The sequence below is a fragment of the Haliotis rufescens genome, unplaced genomic scaffold, assembly GCF_023055435.1.
Source record: "Haliotis rufescens isolate VD_foot unplaced genomic scaffold, xgHalRufe1.0.p SCAF_1, whole genome shotgun sequence".
NCBI lineage: Eukaryota > Metazoa > Mollusca > Gastropoda > Lepetellida > Haliotidae > Haliotis > Haliotis rufescens.
In genome coordinates this window covers 14,806,187-14,824,610 of record NW_025963779.1, presented here as the reverse complement: position 1 = coordinate 14,824,610, position 18,424 = coordinate 14,806,187, and the positions used below count along the sequence as shown (strand labels likewise).

At 40.3% G+C, this 18,424-nt stretch overlaps 1 protein-coding gene across 1 annotated transcript; it reads left to right on the top strand.

Moving 5' to 3' along the window:
* Positions 1–2,833: 2,833 nt before the first annotated feature.
* LOC124148861 lies at positions 2,834–18,016 on the top strand. Its single transcript, XM_046520133.2, has 17 exons — positions 2,834–3,020; positions 4,219–4,294; positions 6,353–6,480; positions 7,214–7,336; positions 7,533–7,605; positions 8,021–8,142; positions 8,761–8,898; positions 9,879–9,993; positions 10,368–10,480; positions 12,387–12,599; positions 13,926–14,025; positions 14,560–14,669; positions 14,899–15,234; positions 15,591–15,684; positions 15,982–16,118; positions 16,297–16,467; positions 16,849–18,016. Exons 1-17 carry the CDS (start codon positions 2,972–2,974, stop codon positions 17,454–17,456), a joined length of 2,706 nt encoding a protein of 901 aa, XP_046376089.1. The 5' UTR covers positions 2,834–2,971; the 3' UTR covers positions 17,457–18,016.
* The last annotated feature ends 408 nt before the right edge of the window (positions 18,017–18,424 follow it).

Sequence of the window (18,424 nt, the reverse complement as noted above, 5' to 3'; positions counted from 1 at the left end):
ACAACATACTTTGTTCAAAGGGTAACCGATAATACACTGACCGGTTGTTCATTGTTATCTAACTCAATGTATGTTTTTAAGAACCGTGGACATTATAAAAATAGTTGTCACGTGGGCTTTCTCAGCTAACTTGGCACCTATGTGAAACAATTGAAACAAAATAAGTGATCAGTTAAGAAACAAACACGGGTTATACTATTCGATACATTTAAATAACGTTTAAAAACGATATATTTAAAAATTTTAATATATTTCATATATATTCCAAATATTGTTTCCAAATAATTATTATTAAAGTATTTGATTCTCACATAGACATTTTACATCGAATAAGTATTTTTGTACAGCTGCAGACGCAATGGATATTGTTCCTGTATGTTGATATTCCCGGATACATTATAACTTTGGTAGGTTGTTATAATGATATTTGCATTTTGTTTTCATTCATTCGCTGCAGCTTTGAACAGAATCATTCTTGTTCCTTTCCGTTTGGTTGGGAAGTTTTTCGATGCGCGATAGACGGTGTTTTCACAAGTATTTTCTTTTGTAAGCGTGTATATGTTACAGTCAATGTGTAAAATATGATTCACTCAGGCAATTTATTAAATATCTAAATATTTCAGTCATTTTACAAATTGACTGAATAATCCATTCATTTATTTAACCGACTGACTAAAAATGATAAAGACGACCAAGAGAGCTTAAACACATCACAATATATTAATTATGCTAAGAAAAGAAGCCAAACAATACAGAACTGTACTTGGTGATGGTATTAAACATAAACAAATATTTGGAATTCGTTATCATATTAATAAAGATGGACATATTTTTCAGTTAATTTGTAAAATAAACTGAATATTTAGGCGTTTTAATACATTTCCTTAGTGAAATCTGTTTACATTTTGAATGTAAACATATACACACGGTAAAATAAGCAATGTTCAGTGAAATATTTACTCTGTGTTGCAAGTCAAAATAGTGTACACGAAGATCGCACAATTACCAAGCAAGTGACTTATCAAAACTGCATCACCATTACCGATGCTCCCCACAAATATACCTACATTTCAAAAACTGTATTTCATTTTTGTTGATCAGTGTGACCATACGTCCTTCTACTTTCAATTAAAATGCGCTTACGAATGGCGAGCACAGGTCGCGAACAAGTCTAGATTTCTGCTATATCATCCGGGTACTCACTGGGAAAATACAGTAATGCACAGGTAACAACTACTCCCGCGGAATTGCTTTAGATCAGTGTCCTTTGTACGTTGAAATACTATATATTGTGAAAGACAAAATGATGTATCAAGGATCAAGTAGAAGATACATTGACCGTTGCGCTGGGAGTTTATTCAACAGACCGTGAAAATAACACTGCTGTATCTTATTATTTATTTTAGATGATGCAGGCAAAGCTCACTTCTCCTGGCGGCCATTATCAAACGGCCAGCTAAAACACAACCCCGCGCTTACGTCTACAGGTCTCTTCCTGTAGTACGGTAATTAGTATTCTCTCCCTCAAGTGTATCCTCAATGATATAACCCACCCTCATTAATTACATGCTGCTCTTTTCCAGCCTCACGGCTATGGAGCTGTGATAAAGAGTCCAAGTCATCATAAAGTAATTAGGGTCCAATAAAAACAATGCGCCGCCAAACCTCATACATATTATCACTGAAAGTCGTACTACAGACGGTTAATGTCAGATCACAATAAAAGCATTTCAATTGCAATAACATGTTCCAGGACCATGTATTCTCTTAACACCATCGGATTTAGAAGCAATGGTCGTATAAAACAAAACAGATCTATTTAATCGCAACAGTATTCATGTTATTCCCACAAAATCACATAAAGAAAGGAGACATTAGGAAATACATGTGTATTATCATTTTTCGTCAGGATAACAAAATTTTCTCTCCTTGTTACCACCTCCAGGTTCAGCTTAAGACGGGTCCTCCTTTGGTCAAAAGTTTGTTCCCCCTCTAATGAGTGTGTCACGCGTTGCACACGAGTGGCGGACGGGGTGCACACCCGTGTGCAACGCGTTGCACACGGGTCTCACACGCGTGACCAACCCGATGCACACTGGTTGCGTAACGCGTTGCCCATGCGTGTAAGGGGAATGAACTTCTAGGCAGTAGTGTAATTTGAGAATGAAGTATATGCTGTTGTATATATTCAGGGAAACGCTTCGATCTGTTTAACAAAAACCTTGTTTCATAGTGTCCTACGAGGAGCTAGTTACACTCAACATCTTCATACTGCTCAACACATTTACCCATGATATAAAACAAAAAGACAATTCTACAATATATCTTGTGGACGCGGTCTTTGGTAGCAGCCCTTTTGGTTTCGGTTTCGGGGGAGATGGGGGTGGGGGGGGGGGGGGGGGGGGGATGGGGGCCTGTGTGCCCTATAAAATACTCAAGACCCTGTTTTACTTTATCTACTTACTTGCGGCTCACATTGTAGAAACAGTGTCCCCTTTTGCAGAACAGTTTCCAAAGAATACACTTCAAAACATAATAACGAAACACAATAGCGGAGGCCTTGTTTTCGTTGGAAAAAGTAATTGAGCTCCTAAACATTGAATTTAAAACAAATGCTCATCTCAAACAAAATTACCCCTAACACCTCCCAGCCCCTGTGAATCGAAGTGTTGCCCCCTTAACAACTTTCCGATATAGCCGTATGGGAATACCTGCAATCGTTTCTTTCAGAACGGAATCGTGACAGATATGTTTACCCACGTCTACGCAAGTCAACGTTTCCATGATGTATTATATCTGAGATAACGCTGTACAGCGTGGTTAGTCATATAAAACCCGTGCACTGTCATTACAACCTGCACTGGTATTGAATGTGGCACAGATACACACAGAGAAACATACTGGGGACGACGTCTTTCTGTCCGGTGACCGTAATATTCTCGGTCGAGGTGGAGCACTAGAGACAACAGAGATGCGACTGACAGCACATTTGCTGGTGTTGTTCATCTGCGCTGATAAAGGTATACTGATAATTTCATGTTTTTGTAGTTTGGGAAAGACATTTAGAGGAAACAAAATGTGAAATCGGTTCAGTTATGATTATCTGTGTGTGTACATTAATTTTTTTTAAATACTGTAACACTGTGGGGAATCTAGATCAGTGTCTCAAGCATATGGTGAGAACAGGCTAAAATCATGGTGATCGGGTAGCCAAGCTCAGGGTCTTACTGACCTCCTTCATCGTAACCGAGGGCGTCGATTGAAGCTCATTCTAAAGTCATTTGTCTGGTTGATTATTTACGGGCTTCTTTGATAAAGCTGTAATGAAAGGCTGACGCGTGGAACACCATTCACTGTAACTACAACAGACATGCGAATTATAGCCAATTTGCTTGTGTTGTCCCTTCTCTGTTGGTGCAGGAACACGGTATAATTTCCTTGTCTGTTTCTAATCAACTTAGCGGCCTGTTATACTTACCTTTGTCCAAGCGTGACAACAGACTGTGGCTTATATCGATGACATGGTGTTCTGCCAACTAGTCTGATGAGTAACGGAGTGTTGTTCAATCTCATTAAATTCAGACCTTAGTTCTCGCTACCGCTAACAAAGATCTGAAGACATCCTATTAGGGGTCACGTCAGAACGACCTTTCATCCGACCAATCAGTGCGTCGCTTACCAGACTATGAAAGTGACAGTCGGAATGTGATTTCTAATAATGCCATCTCGAAAACTTTAACATGGGTTATTCCGAACGATAGTTACGGGTTAAACGACTGAATCCTTATAATCTAGACCATTCAAGAATGTTTTTTTGTTCAGGTTTCAAATTTGTAATCGAGAATTTGTCAAAATATGTTTCGAAGCGTAGTCTCCAATTTGAAATTTGTGCCGTAAAGCACGAGAAAGGTGCCATCTGATTGGTCATTCCATTGGTCGGTCAAGGTTCGCGCAAGGTGGGTCTGACGTGACCCGTGATGGGATGTCCTCAGATCTTTGTTTAGCAGTAGCGAGAACTAAGATCTGATTTTAATGAGATTGAGTGTTGTTTGACTCCACTTTTAACAGTTTGCAGTTACGTCATATAACGTCAGCGTTATGTGGGAGTAAGGCCTGAGGTAATGCCACGTTGGTGAAACCCATGAGCAGGGGTATGGCCCTGACAGACCACGATAATAACCAGGGCAACAATCTTGACTTTTTATATGTTCTTTTCAGGACTATGTTCCATTGAAGGACGAAGGGACGTTACCGTTAGCAATAGGGAGAACCGCATCGATGCCTCGCCATGGGGGTAAGACATTGTTCCAGAGGATTTGACCTGACATGCAAAACGAATCCCCAAAGACGACAGTAACCCTTATAGTGTCATATAATAATATATAAACACTTATAATGCAACTAAATAAACGGGCAAATGAAAGTATACGCCCATGTGTGATGGTGACTCAAACGAAACAAACAAGAAATGCATTTGATAACGGTATAATAACTGTTCCATCGACTGTTTTAAGCCTTGGTTGTAACGTTTTGATAACATTTGTAATTGTGCGCTCAAATCCAATTTTCACGTGTATAGTTTCTTTTGCACAGCAGTTTATGTATAATGGGCTGAAGATGGATCATAAACATTCGAATATAATACTTGTATCCACATACGCTGAGTATGAAATATGGACCATTCGAGATTGTATTTGTCTTTAAAATGAAAGTTTGAAATGTTTCTTTCTATTTTATCCAAATATGTATTAAACCTTGACACGTGTATGCGCCTCTATAGAGATGTTTTTTTCGTAAAGCCATTTTGTCCACGTGATCAAAGTCTTTATCAGTATCAATAAATTGACATTTTCAATTTTACACTTTGAGTATATATTCTACTTTTGACGTGAAAAGCAAGTCTGTGCTATGCATTGTCAACACCAAGATTACATTTATCGATTTCTGTTATATTATTACATGTCTTGTTGATTTCCGAGGTTTTACCTGTTTTATAATACACGTGTACCGCATTCGGGAATATTACAAGCACATGATCATGAATGATATAGACACTGCAGGGGACGTGATCAAACTATTGTGGGCCCTGAGACCTCCCATATCTCAAATTTTCCCTCTGTGCATTGAGGGAGGCACGGGGGACCGTGTAATTTAAAGAACCGTAATTCGGTGTGTTGCAATATACCACTAGCGCTAGCTTATGGCGTCTACATGACGTCTGAGCATTGAAGGAGTCACGGGGGACCGTGTAATTCAAAGAACCGTAATTTGGTGTGTTTCATTATACCACCAGCGCTAGCTTATGACATCTACATTTCTCATTTATTTGGGTATCTCAATGAACATACACGTTATTCAAATTTCATGGAAAGACACATTTTGCTTACAGCAAATCAAGTCATTCTAGAAATGTTAAAGGTCTACATTCAGAAGAATCTTCTTCATATGTGACTCATTGCTTGTCAATATGATACACGATTCTATCTTATACTTACTTTACAAAAGTTTTCTCACTTCTTTACTAACTGGCATTGACTTTAATTGATCGGGTGTTCATGGATTGCGACTTGTTTGAGAGCGTGGCGTCGTACCGCAACGATGTGGATCATGCTCATGATACTGATCACTGGATTGTCTGGTCCAGGCCGTGTTCGTACAGTGTGAGTATTGCTGGGTGCGGCGTTAGGCAAGAACACTGGCTCTTTTTTATAAAAGGTGTGTGAGTGGCGGGTGCTACAGGTAGAACAGGACATGCTTACCCTCTTCGCGAACACCTGGTGTCATCACTGATTTTTAGTGATACATTCCTCTGATTTGCATCACTATTTTGCCGTTTACGCCAAATTGAATCCGTTTTGGCGGATAATTGAGACTGACTATGGTGGTGACGTTTTCTGTGCACCAGGATAATTGCTTCGCGTCCAAGATTTTACGATCCACGGTTTTGTCAGCACAGCACCAATGCTCCAGTGTTTCACAACAGTCGTGAACATCTCCGACCTGCGTACATTTGGGGGCTTTCCTCTCACTCCAGACACTCGCCTCTGGATCGAGGTCAGGCTCGTTGACTTGGGTGATAGCGTATCACCGTGTATCCCCAAATCCCCCTCCCCCCTCCCCCCCACGGCTTGGATAGTTGCTCACATGATCTATCATTGGATTGTCAGTCCAGAAAACAGCCTTCAAGACGGTTACTGCTTGGATCGTGTGTATTTCAGTTGCATTGTAGAGTATATTAGAGTGCGTCGTTATACAAGAAACAAATACACACCCTTTGCCGCAAGATGAACATGTGTACGTATTGCACCTTTATACCTCACACGCTGTAATTTCCGATCTCTGCATGTTCCAGATCACAGGCTGCATGGCATTTTACGACTCTTTATGAAGACCATTTTATTGTTTTGAAGATCACTGGCGCGACCAAATATACGGGCAACTGTTCATACGAGAATTCTGTCATAACATTCAAAGAAGAAGGTATTGGGTTTGATACAATTTATTTGGTTTCTATTGCAATATTAAATAAATGAAGTATGAATAAGAGTGGAGTATAATGAAGTATAACAGTGTGCTTGATATTATTTAGCTTTTGTTTGGTCTGTCTGAGCTAATAATATAGAACCGTCTCGGTTGTGGAGTGGATAGAGCTCCTGGTGGTTCGACCAAACGACTTTGAAAGTTGGTACCCATTGTTACTCTGCCAGGCACTCGGCATTAGAGCGATAAAGAAACGACTAGCCGGCTCTCAGTCAGTGGGGTATCTAAGTGTGCTAGCACTATAATAATAAGAGTGATTTGGGTTTAACGCCGCTTTTAACAGTATTCCAGTTATATCACGGCGTGTCAGCTTAATGTGGGAGGAAAGCCCGAAGTGATGCAGGTCTCAGACGTTTACCACTTCGGTGAAAACCACGAGCACGGGTATGGTGCTGACAAACCTAGAAACATAATCGGGGCGAACCGGGATTGGAACACACAATCATAGGTTCTGGCGTGCGAATCGCGGCGCCTTAGACGACTGGGCCACCCGTGCCCCCACATCTCAAATGAAGATCTAAATAAAAAGACATTTCCTCAAGAACACAAATACTGTTTGACAGAACTTGAGCGTGTGTTTCTTCAAAGTTTCTTTGAATTTTATTTCATAAACCTAGACGGGTTCATTTTTAATGAAGATGAATGTTGACTGTCTTTATATTTGCATCTGCAGGCACCGATGCAACAGGACTATTCCTCTGTGGTGACGGAGTCTATGAAAGTCGTGGCAGCGTTGTCACTGCAGAAATGACCGGTTCGCAGGCTGTCCATATATCCTACATAGCAAGACGAAGATGTAAGAGGGAACATTTATATGCTATATCCTACAGTGCAATATACATTTAGATGCTTGAAACTTTCCCAACGTTGGCTATCAATTATATGTCATAACTAGGAACATACAACGCAATCTACGTGTAAAGTTATTGCTTTTGTGTATCAGAGATTTCCATCTAAGTGTACTTTTAATGTTATATCCATGTCTCTTTCAGCCGATCAGTGCCAGGCCGAGCACCACGCAACACAATCTACATCCATTATCAGATCGGCTGTCAATCAGATTGAGTATGAATTAATATTCAATAATTTATATAATATATATTCTATGTCATCACAGTTTGATGAAGTCTGTCTGTCTGTCTGTCTGTCTGTCTGTCTCTCTCTCTCTCTCTCTCTCTCTCTCTCTCTCTCTCTTTCTCCATAAATATAATATGTTAAGTAAACAGTAAATCGTTCTTGTAAAATGTCTAAAGGAATTGTCTGAAGTGAATATTCTACTGAAGTTTAACAATATGATTTTGTTTATTCACATTAGAAGGTTGATATGGTGCCAATAAAGAAAGTATAGTTTGTGGATAATTTGTTTAGATACTTACTAAACGCTGCGAATGTCGCAACACATGCATAAACACATACGTGTAGTTACAAGTACACGGTATACTCTGTACGGTCTAACTATCTCCATTAATATCAAATCCAGCTTGTTCAGAGAACAATGCAAGTGGACCATCTATAGCAGACCAGGGTACAACGTCCGTGTTCGTGTGTTGGAATCCAATCTCCCTTCGCCCTGCTCTAAAAACCAGATTAGTGTTTATGTTGGTAAGTTGTTGTTTTGTACTTTGTTTAATAATACGTGTACCAAATACACTAAATACAAGGCGGTTCTTTTAACATCATGGTAATTCTAAATACAGTTGCCTTAATTAGTAACCGACACATAATGTGTTGTCTACTCTTATATTTACCCTAACTGCATACGCAATAACAGTCTCATGTACAGCATATGTTATTAAAGAAACGGTTATTACCTACTCACTCACTTACTTAAATTAGGAATTTAACGTGAAACGGTTATTGCGGCCGTGGAGTTTTTGGGTAGAATTGGTTGCTAGTAGCGCAAGAGTAGATTTGATTGGCTCGGCTGATCAGGCCATGTGACCCTGGTTGATAAGTTGGACCAATGACGTTGAACGTTGTTTTTTATAGCAACCACTAGTTTGCTTGGTCTAGGCTCGATAAGATACAGGCCGGTATAGCTAAATCATTGCTGACTGCAGCTTGAAATAACGCACAGACACGCGCGCACGCCCATACGGACAGTTATATTTGCTTTCTTATGATATGAGACCATTCCTCTTCTTCGTTTTCCTTTGAACTGATCAAACATGAAATTGTTACCTAAATATGACTATTTAATATGCCCTCTGACATTTCTAGATGGTCAGAACACGTTGTCATGGTGTGGTTCTGGACGATCTTCCTACACATCCCATGGCTCAGAGCTGGACATCCGGTTCAATATGTCAAGCATCTCTCATGGTCATGGTTTTACCATTGGGTTTACGGAAGTCATCGGTAAGCCAAGGAAAGCTTCAACACAATATGCTGCCTTCTTGTCTAACTCATAGCAATGCGTATATATGTTGCACTTAAAAATTGGATTTGAACTCAAAATTACAAATACGATTCTAGGCTGGAAATAGACGCCGAAAAATAGCAACCTTAAGGTCCAAGACACAGTTATGATACCCGTATTAAATGAATCAGTATTGAATAACAATTACCTTTTTGTTTCATGTAGAGCCGTCATCAAACTTGGTTTATACTTTCTTTTGCCTGGCAGTTCAGTATTTGTACTGTCTAAGATTCGTGTTTGTGAGTGAGTGACTTGGGTTTAACGCCGCTTTGAACAGTATTCCAGTCATATCGCGGCGTGTCAGCTTATTGTGGGAGGAAAGACAGAAGTGATGCAGGTCTCAGACGTTTACCATTTCGGTGAAACCCACGAGCACGGGTATGGTGCTGGCAAACCTAGAAACATAATCGGGGCGAACCGGGATTCGAACCCACAATCATAGGTTTCTGGCGTGCCCAAGGTACGCAACTCTGCACAGAGAATCGCGGCGCCTTAGACGACTGGGCCACCCGTGCCCCCCTCGTGTTTGTGACAGCTGTGACATACTGATAAACAAACTTTAAGAGTCCACGTGTGCATGCATTAATATCAATCCAATGCGGAATGTTAGTTCTTAGCATGTTATTATAGTGTCATTTCTGGTAGAAATTACGTATTTGCAGAGATCAACATGTACACAAGTTCATGTATTGCAAGGCATGTACTTTTGATCTTGCGCATGGTGGCAATCACTGGGTTGTCTGCTTCAGTCTCGATTATTTACAGACCGCCATCATATAGCTGGAATATTGCGAAGTGTGGCGTTGAACAGCGGTCAAACAAACAAAAACATTGGATCTGTGTTGTACTGAGAATTTGCTACGACTATGAAAAACGTTTCCTTTCAAACAATAATGATGAATTATCCATGTTTGTACAGCCGGGTTCAGCAGCTGCAGAGCTACTTACTTAGCCACGTATCAACCTCAAACGCTCACAATCAATTCTAACGTCCCCCCCAACCAAGTTAGACAAGGCTCGAAACAAGAAACAAGGTACAGTTTTCAACTTTTATTCGCAGACATTTCATAGTTTAGACTAGAGCTGTCTCCATTTAATAAAAATATAATGCTGAATGCACAAAATATTTTGAACATAGTTTTAAAAAGTGATGAAATGATGTTTCATAGTTATGTTTCCAGAAAAAAACGATTTAACCCCATTAATTAATTGTACTACTACTACTACTACTACTACTACTACTACTACTACTACTACTACTACTACTACCACTACTACTACTACTACCATCCCTAATACTACTACTAATACTACTATTATTATTATTTTTATTACTACTCTTCCTCCTCCTACTACTACTTTTTATCATAAATGTTTTTATGACAAGCTTTTATCATTTCTGTTATAGGCAGTGTAACGTGACACTCAGGACAAGTGGAGATAGCCAGGAGTTGTTGGTAAAAGTTCTGCAATCGTCGCTTCCTTCCCCCTGCTCTAACCATACAGTCCAAATGGTCGAAGGTTCGTGGCAGAATTGATATTTAAAAACAAATACAAGAGTACATTCGTGACTGTCTACCTGAACGAATAGAAAGGCAGTGACCGATTACCCGTTGGCTCCGCATGGACGACGGTAAACATAGCATTCACTGGTCCTCCTAATCCAGTTAAAACAAATTGTGGAACAATGAATTAGGTTTAATTTGTTCTCGTAAAAAATAGCGACGACAGAGAAAACTTCTCTTTATTTCTCTACAGTGTCAGGAACATCAAGACGTATGTGAATTATATATATATAAATATATATATATATATATACTAGCCACATTAAGAAACTGTGCACGGAGAAATATAGATATAAGGGCATACCGTCCACATATGAAATATAGGTTTGAACACAGCAATTATTGGAGACAATCAAACGCTCATGCACGTGTCATGCGATATGACGTCATTGATGGGGGCCTATGGACGTGCAATGTGTTACTGCACGTGCATCCTGTGCAGCTGTACACAGCATGTGCAACTCAAAATTCGCTGTCACTTTGGAAAGCATGATCTGTGGTCATTCAAAAATTCAAAACTTCTCAGGCGCAGACACAAGCATATCACAAGCAAATCATGCCAAGATTGACAGCTGCACGGCGTCATGAAGCCATTGGAATGATCCGAGCGGGAATGAGGCAACAACAGGTGGCAACACATTTCCAATGCCATCGTAACACGATATCGGCATTGGTGAGGCGTTATCAGAACACAAATGACGTTGCCGACCACCCACGTTCAGGACGTCCCCGAGTAACGACGCCAAGACAGGACAGATGGATTAGAGTTACACATCTCCGACACAGGTTCCAAACGGCAGTAATGACGTCCCAGACAATTCCTGGACTGCGCCGTATCCATCCCAACACTGTCAGGAATCGTTTACGTCAGTACGGGATTCGACCACGACGCCCTGCCATACGTCCCATCCTGACACACCGTCATCGAGTCAACCGTCTAAGATGGTGTCGAAATCATGTTCGCCAACCTCGATATATGGTGGAGAAATGTTGTCTTTACAGATGAATCGTTATGCACGCAACTGTTTTGTGGAGAGGAATCGTTTTGGAGGTGGCTCTGTGATGATTTGGGGTGGGATAACAGCACGGCACCGAACCCCTTTGGTGGTTGTTCAGGGCAATCTCACCGGTGTTGGCTACAGAGATCAGATTCTGAGGCCTGTGGTCATTCCTTTTCTGCAACGTCATGGCCCGGGATTGACATTTCCACAGGACAACGCTCGTCCTCACACGGCTGGGGTCGCAATGGATTTCCTTCACCATAACAATGTCATGCTACTGCCATGGCCTGCAATTTTTCAATCCAGAATATATTTTCTCCGTGCACAGTTTCTTTATGTGGCTAGTATATACATCATGAGTATACTGTTGCATTTATATAGACCCGTGAAGATCCGGGTTAGAATAGGTCTTCAGCAACCCATAAGAGGCGACTATGCTTGTCGTGAGAGTCGACTAATGGGTTCGTGTGGTCAGGCTGACTTAGTTGCATGTCATCGAGGGATAGATAATGCGTGACTCAGAGTTACGAGAAGGTGACTGTCAATATTACTCGTCATTGTCATTTGAGAATAATGCAAAAATCGTACGAAGAGCCAGCCATATAGGGATACTTCACTACAGCCAACCTATTGTTCAGATAGCATAATGTTCTTTATGACGTCAGGAACAATGGATGATATTGATCTCAACAATGCAGAAATGTGATTTCATGTCGCATAAACCGACCGATGAGCACCGCGTTTCGTAAAACTACAGATTCGCAATTTAAGGAAAGTTGTCACACTCGGCCTTTTTTACCCGTACGGAGAATATGGTCTTTGTGGTCTTATGATAATCGTTACATTGTAAATTTGTATAAGGACCTTACCAGCGAACATCCTGGTGCGGACACTCAACACCCTCCGTTCAGTCAATGGGGACCTTTTTGACGATCAAGTACAACGCCAGCAGTGTTACCAATGGACCTGGTTTCACTATTCAGTACAGGACAGTTACAAGGCACAGAACTCGGCCTTGTTACTTATATCCATCCTGGAGTTACCGACTACCGTACACACCTTCAACTAAGGACGGTATGCATAAACTCTATTTCATATCTTAGAAAGACATCTAGCATCGTTAAAGCAAAGGCATAATATCTCTAACGTTGAAGAATTGTGCGGTGTCTCAGTTAAATATGCGAAGGAAAATGGTGTAAGAACGTTAACTGAGTCTTCCTAATGTAGCATAATGTACTCAACAAAAGAAACCGATGCCGGTCGTACTGGATAATTTTCATGAACTAGGTTTTTGGTTGCAAACAATGCAAAAAATGTACGAAACTACCCTTAAACAACACCAACTCCAATGAGAGAAGGTAGGGAGGTAAATCTCATGCTGCAGGAAATCGTCATAAAAAGTGGTTTGTTTGATTAATAAAAAAACCAACATTTTCGGTAGCCTTGCATATGATCGTTTACACATTGTGGGAATATTTCCCATCGGACACAAACAGTCGTTTTATCCAATACAATAAGGCATACGGGTGCCAGGCTTGTCCGAAAATGATCGTAAAAGAGTTATTGGTATGGTTGATTCGGAACGTCTCAACGCCAGGTGGCACGACAGTTTAACCTTCACAGTAACACCTCCTAGAGCTTTGGCAACGTTGGCAACAACAAAACTATGTTTGGGATAAATCCCGTAATGGAATCATTGTCAGGAGACAAGCAATATGACCAATCTTGATAAATAAACATCGCCGCCTGCGCTTAAGTTGTGCAGAGAACGTTTACGCCGGGTTGTCTCAGTGGAGACGGTGATGTCTCAATGAAGACGGTGATGTCTCAGTGGAGACGGTGATGTCTCAGTGGTGACGGTGATGTATCAGTGGAGACGGTGATGTCTCAGTGGAGACGGTGATGTCTCAGTGGTGACGGTGATGTATCAGTGGAGACGGTGATGTCTCAGTGGAGACGGTGATGTCTCAGTGGAGACGGTGATGTTTACAGACGAATCTCGTAACGAGTGTACAGACAATGTGATGAACGTCATGTCAATAACTGTGTCATGAAGGAAGATCAGTTCGGTTGGGGGAGAGTTATGGTATGGGGAGGGTGAAGAGCAACACAGTTGGTGGTTATTGCTGTAAATATCAATGCACAACGTTACCAGAAAATGATTCCTACATTGCCTCGTAACATGCAGCTGTATGTTCATGTATATCATCCTAAAACACGTCACAGTTTCCTTTGTTGCTGAGCATATTTTTATATGTGTTTCAAATTGTAGTATACTTTTTTAAGCAAAAGAAATATGAATTATGAAATAGGATTGTATGAAACTCAGTTATCTTTAGTTTAGAATCACGATGACGTTCAAGATTTACAAGAAACCTTTGTGTATATTTACAAATGCAGCATGGTGGTCGTGCATCAGTTTCCTTCATGCCATGAGCACGATGCAGACCATGAGAGCAACCAACAATGACTTCTTCACAGTATATCCATATTATCAGAGGTATGTCCAATGTCCTAGTGACGGTTGCGATTTATCTTATCTAAACTAGTTTCATCATAATAATAGGTGTAATGTCGACTTGATAAATTGTACCATAGCCTGTCAAACTCGAATCATGTTCCTAGTTTGTTTGTTTTCCGAAAGAGTATACGCAAATGACGTCCTGCTCGATTATAAGGTCACTGTCTATTGTATCTCCATTCTATCGTGATGAATAGCCTCGAACGTTTCAGAAGTGACGTCATTATCTCAGCTCACAATGTTTCTCCTTCAGGACAGTGGTTTCACTGGACGGATATTTTCAACGCCATGCTATAAGGATAAGTTCTCGACGTTATGTTGGAGTATGGGCTTTGGTTAAATTTGATTCGCCGGATATTTGGGATTTGATAATAGAGGATGCATCAACGTCGACCTGCGCCACTTTGAGCTGACGCGCCGTGGTTTTACTAAACTTCTGTCCCAAGCAGCCTTAAACTCAAGTCACTTCCGCAACATCAGAACTAACTATGTAAACATACTTTTAATCACCAGAATGACACGGGAATGGATGATCCTGGCAGGACAAGGCAGACAAGTATATGCTGAAATTGAGCCCTATTCCGGCTTGAGCTGTTCGCATGGTTTCATCAGGTTATATGATTGTAAGTTACGACTTCTTATATTAAACTGGCCTTTGACACTAACAATCGCCTTTGTGACATATGCATAGTGGCTGGACATGTGTGTCAGCATGGTACTTCATCTGTTGAATAGTTACTGTTAATCGCCTATTACCGTATTACTCCATACTACTATAGTTTTATTATTGAGGTTTGCTCGTCTTTGGTGTAATCATTATACCAGATTAACATTTCCATTTCAAACTTAAAGGTGATGTTAACAACAGCTACAGATACTTAGGATCTTGGTGTGGTGGTGAGACCAAAACGTTCCGTTCAAGATCATGTCTGGCTGTACGCGTCAACGCAACCAGCCTCAATGACAGAAACAATGTAATCTTCACTCTTAAGTACAAGTATACACAACAATTGTCTTATGGAACAACAATCAGACCAACAGCAACCATGTGGCCGTGGATGACAAGCAGACCATGGGCTACCGAGCTGCCATGGGGAAACGGTAACCCATGGATGAACCATCGACCACGGACAACAGCAAATTACTGGGCCATGTACACAATGTCCACGCGGAGTCCATGGGTTAAAGGTGATAGGCAGAACAGCTCCTTTAACATTAACACAATTATACCATTTTCCCTATTACACTTCATCCTGGCATTGCAGGGCATGTGACACCTACATACAATCTAGAGTTCAATTGGAATATATTTCATATAGAGCCTGTTAGGTTACGCTAGGTGCAACTAAAGACAAGAAAGAAAACAAACATACATTAATGTTAAACCTAAGAGCGATGAATCATTGAATATATAATGTCTAAATCTGTAGAGATTTTGCCGCGACACTAACACTGATTCCTGATCAATGCTATTTCAACTGTACGTGTTTATGTACTTCGTATAAAATGTACTAAAGAGCTAGTTATGCCTGTTTCCATCTCAGCAAATCACACAACACAATCTGTCTGCAGTGAAGTCACACGCAGTGTTAAGTCGGGTGTTCACAGTCAGGTGTTGGTTATACCTGCACTTTCCAGGTAAATATTCATGTCAATTAAAGCAGAAATATTACAGTTACAATTACAATAATGTTATGAAGGTTTCTGCAATGCATGGACAAGAATCACAGAATGTGGCTGTTGTTATATAATATCATTTTTTAAACACAGACCTAATAATAGAGACCCGCAGGTCTGAAGGCAACTAAGATGTTTCAATAGAAACAAAGTCAAAATATAAATATTTTATCGTGGAATTCATTTTTGAATTTATAATGATTCATTACAGAAAGCCTTTGTTTAATGTATGTATTAATATGTTTTACGTATTTGCAGAGTAACATGTAGATGGAGACTGACGACTTCAGTCCTTGCAGATTCTGAAAATCAAATAGAACTGAACCTGGAATCCTGGTCCTCAGAAATAACAAGCTCCGATATGTGTTATGGCAGGTACCTGGAAGTGTTCGATGGTACGCTGATACATGATACAATTTATGAACACCATTAGGTCATAATGACATATGCTGATTATAATATCATGTTGATATCTTTTATTTAATAGTATTATCCGTAGTTCATCATTGTTTTAAGGATAAGGTGAATATGCATGCATGCTTTAAAAAGCTATGTGCAATTTGCTTTGTTTAGGTCCGTCCTCCAGCTCTCCATTCTTGGCCAGGTGGTGTGGTCAGTCTAATCAGACACTGGTCAGCACAGGTCAAGTTATGTTTCTGGTGTACACTGGTGGTTCTAGTTACCCATGGCTGCCCTGGTCAGTCCATTACAAGACCATAGTTGACGACAGCGTCCCTGATGTTGGTAAGTTTAGTGTTGTAAACGCACAGGTTGCTCTCTTGAAAATATAAAGAATTTTGGTTTGTTTTTTAACGTAACGAGACATTATTTTGCACTCCACAAAATAGAGTTGAATAAAGATATAAATTAATCAATATGATGTAATTGCATACATGGACGAATAATCGTGTATCATTAACACAGATCCATAAGTATGTATATTGTCGATATTAATGTATGTGAGAGAGTTGTTAGCAGTGTCAAGAATACGTACAATTAATTGTGGGCCATATAGTGTGCACAATGTTGTAACTGAGGATTTTCAAACATGGAAAAGCAATTCGTTAAAAGAGGGGCTTAGAGTCTACATTTTTATTTTAAATTCTTGGTGTATCTTTGCTTCAGCTTCACAGACAGCATCCAGCTCCAACAAAACCGGCGTCGTTGTAGGTTCGGTGTTTGGCGTTGTTCTGTTGGTTTTGGCCGTGGCAGGTGCATTAATTGCGTGGAGACTTTATCGCAGAAAGAAAATGTCACCTTACCAGAACCATGATATCAGCCATCACAGTGAAGCGGGGAGTTCTGTGTTTACGGTAACGCCACCATCCTTCTCCAATGCTGTTTACGAAGAAGTGAAGTCACCGAAGACGGGCAAAGAAGCAGCTAAAGCCCCCTGCAACCCCTATGATACGCCTAACACCAATGTACAACCCGAGTTCACCCGTAATGAATACTTGTCTCTCTATCAGCCACTTGTTCCCGGGTTTCCCAAGGGTAACGTCGAAGACAAATCAGTTACCTACGATAACCATGTTCGCGACGGCAAGGAGACTTTGGCCCCTGGCAACGTGTATGCTACACCTCACATCTATGACGAACCTCAATTCAACCTCTACCCGGATCTGCCTCTGTATCAGCCGCTAAACCGCACCACTATCAAGGATAACGCCAAGGACAGATCGGCTCTCGATAATAACCATGGTAGCGGGGCTGTGGAGGATTCGGAGATTTGAGGGGTTGACTCAGTAATATTCTGGGAGGATGGGTTTTTGTTTGTAACATCATGTTTTGACTTCAATATATCCATATTTGTCTTTGAAAAGTACAACCAAACAATCCATTTTACTTAAAACAAATTAAATCGTCCAATGAACGATTTTGTTTGGTAAAACCTGATTAATTGTTTATTTCCACGATTTTCGTGAACGCATAATATTTTCAAAAAGAGTCCCTGTCATCCCCATTCCTCCCCAAGAATACCAGCTATAAATTGACCGAAGATGGAACGAAACGGACTGGACTTTGAACATGAACATGTGTGTGTGTGCGCGCTTGAATTTAGAAATAACTATTGCTAAAATTAATTGCGTTTTTGTTTGCAAATGTTTCACAAATCAATGTTTTATTGAATCCTGAAATCTGTGACGTAGTCTCACGTCCTCAACATTCGGTTATAAGACTTTACAATGCTTACTTTTTTTATCAACTTAATTAATCATTAACGTATCGATTAACACAGATGTAATTTCATTGGTAATAAGGAATGCACTGTAATAAAGGCTTTCAAAACAAACCAAAATAGTTTTTGACTTGATTTTAAGGATGCCACCATGCACGCGTACGGGTATTGCGAGGAACAAAGAGCCAAGTAAAATGGGTATCTGTTAGTTTCAATTGTATAATATGTTTGCATTGTATATTTATACCATTGTACCAAATGACGCATTGTGTTGATCATGCTATCAACCACTTGTTTCACTGGATCAAAATCAATGACTCATATGCCACCGTGATACAGCAGTAAATATGTTGTCTGTGGCTGTGCCGTAAATGCCAATGGGAATTCAAATATAAATCCATACGTAATATCAATTCTTGGTTTGCATTGGTTCCAAGTACCCAGTGCGTGTGCTAAGACTTGAACTAAATGTATCATTGTACTATGTCAGCGTGGGGCCTTGTTACCAGTATCAACTACTGA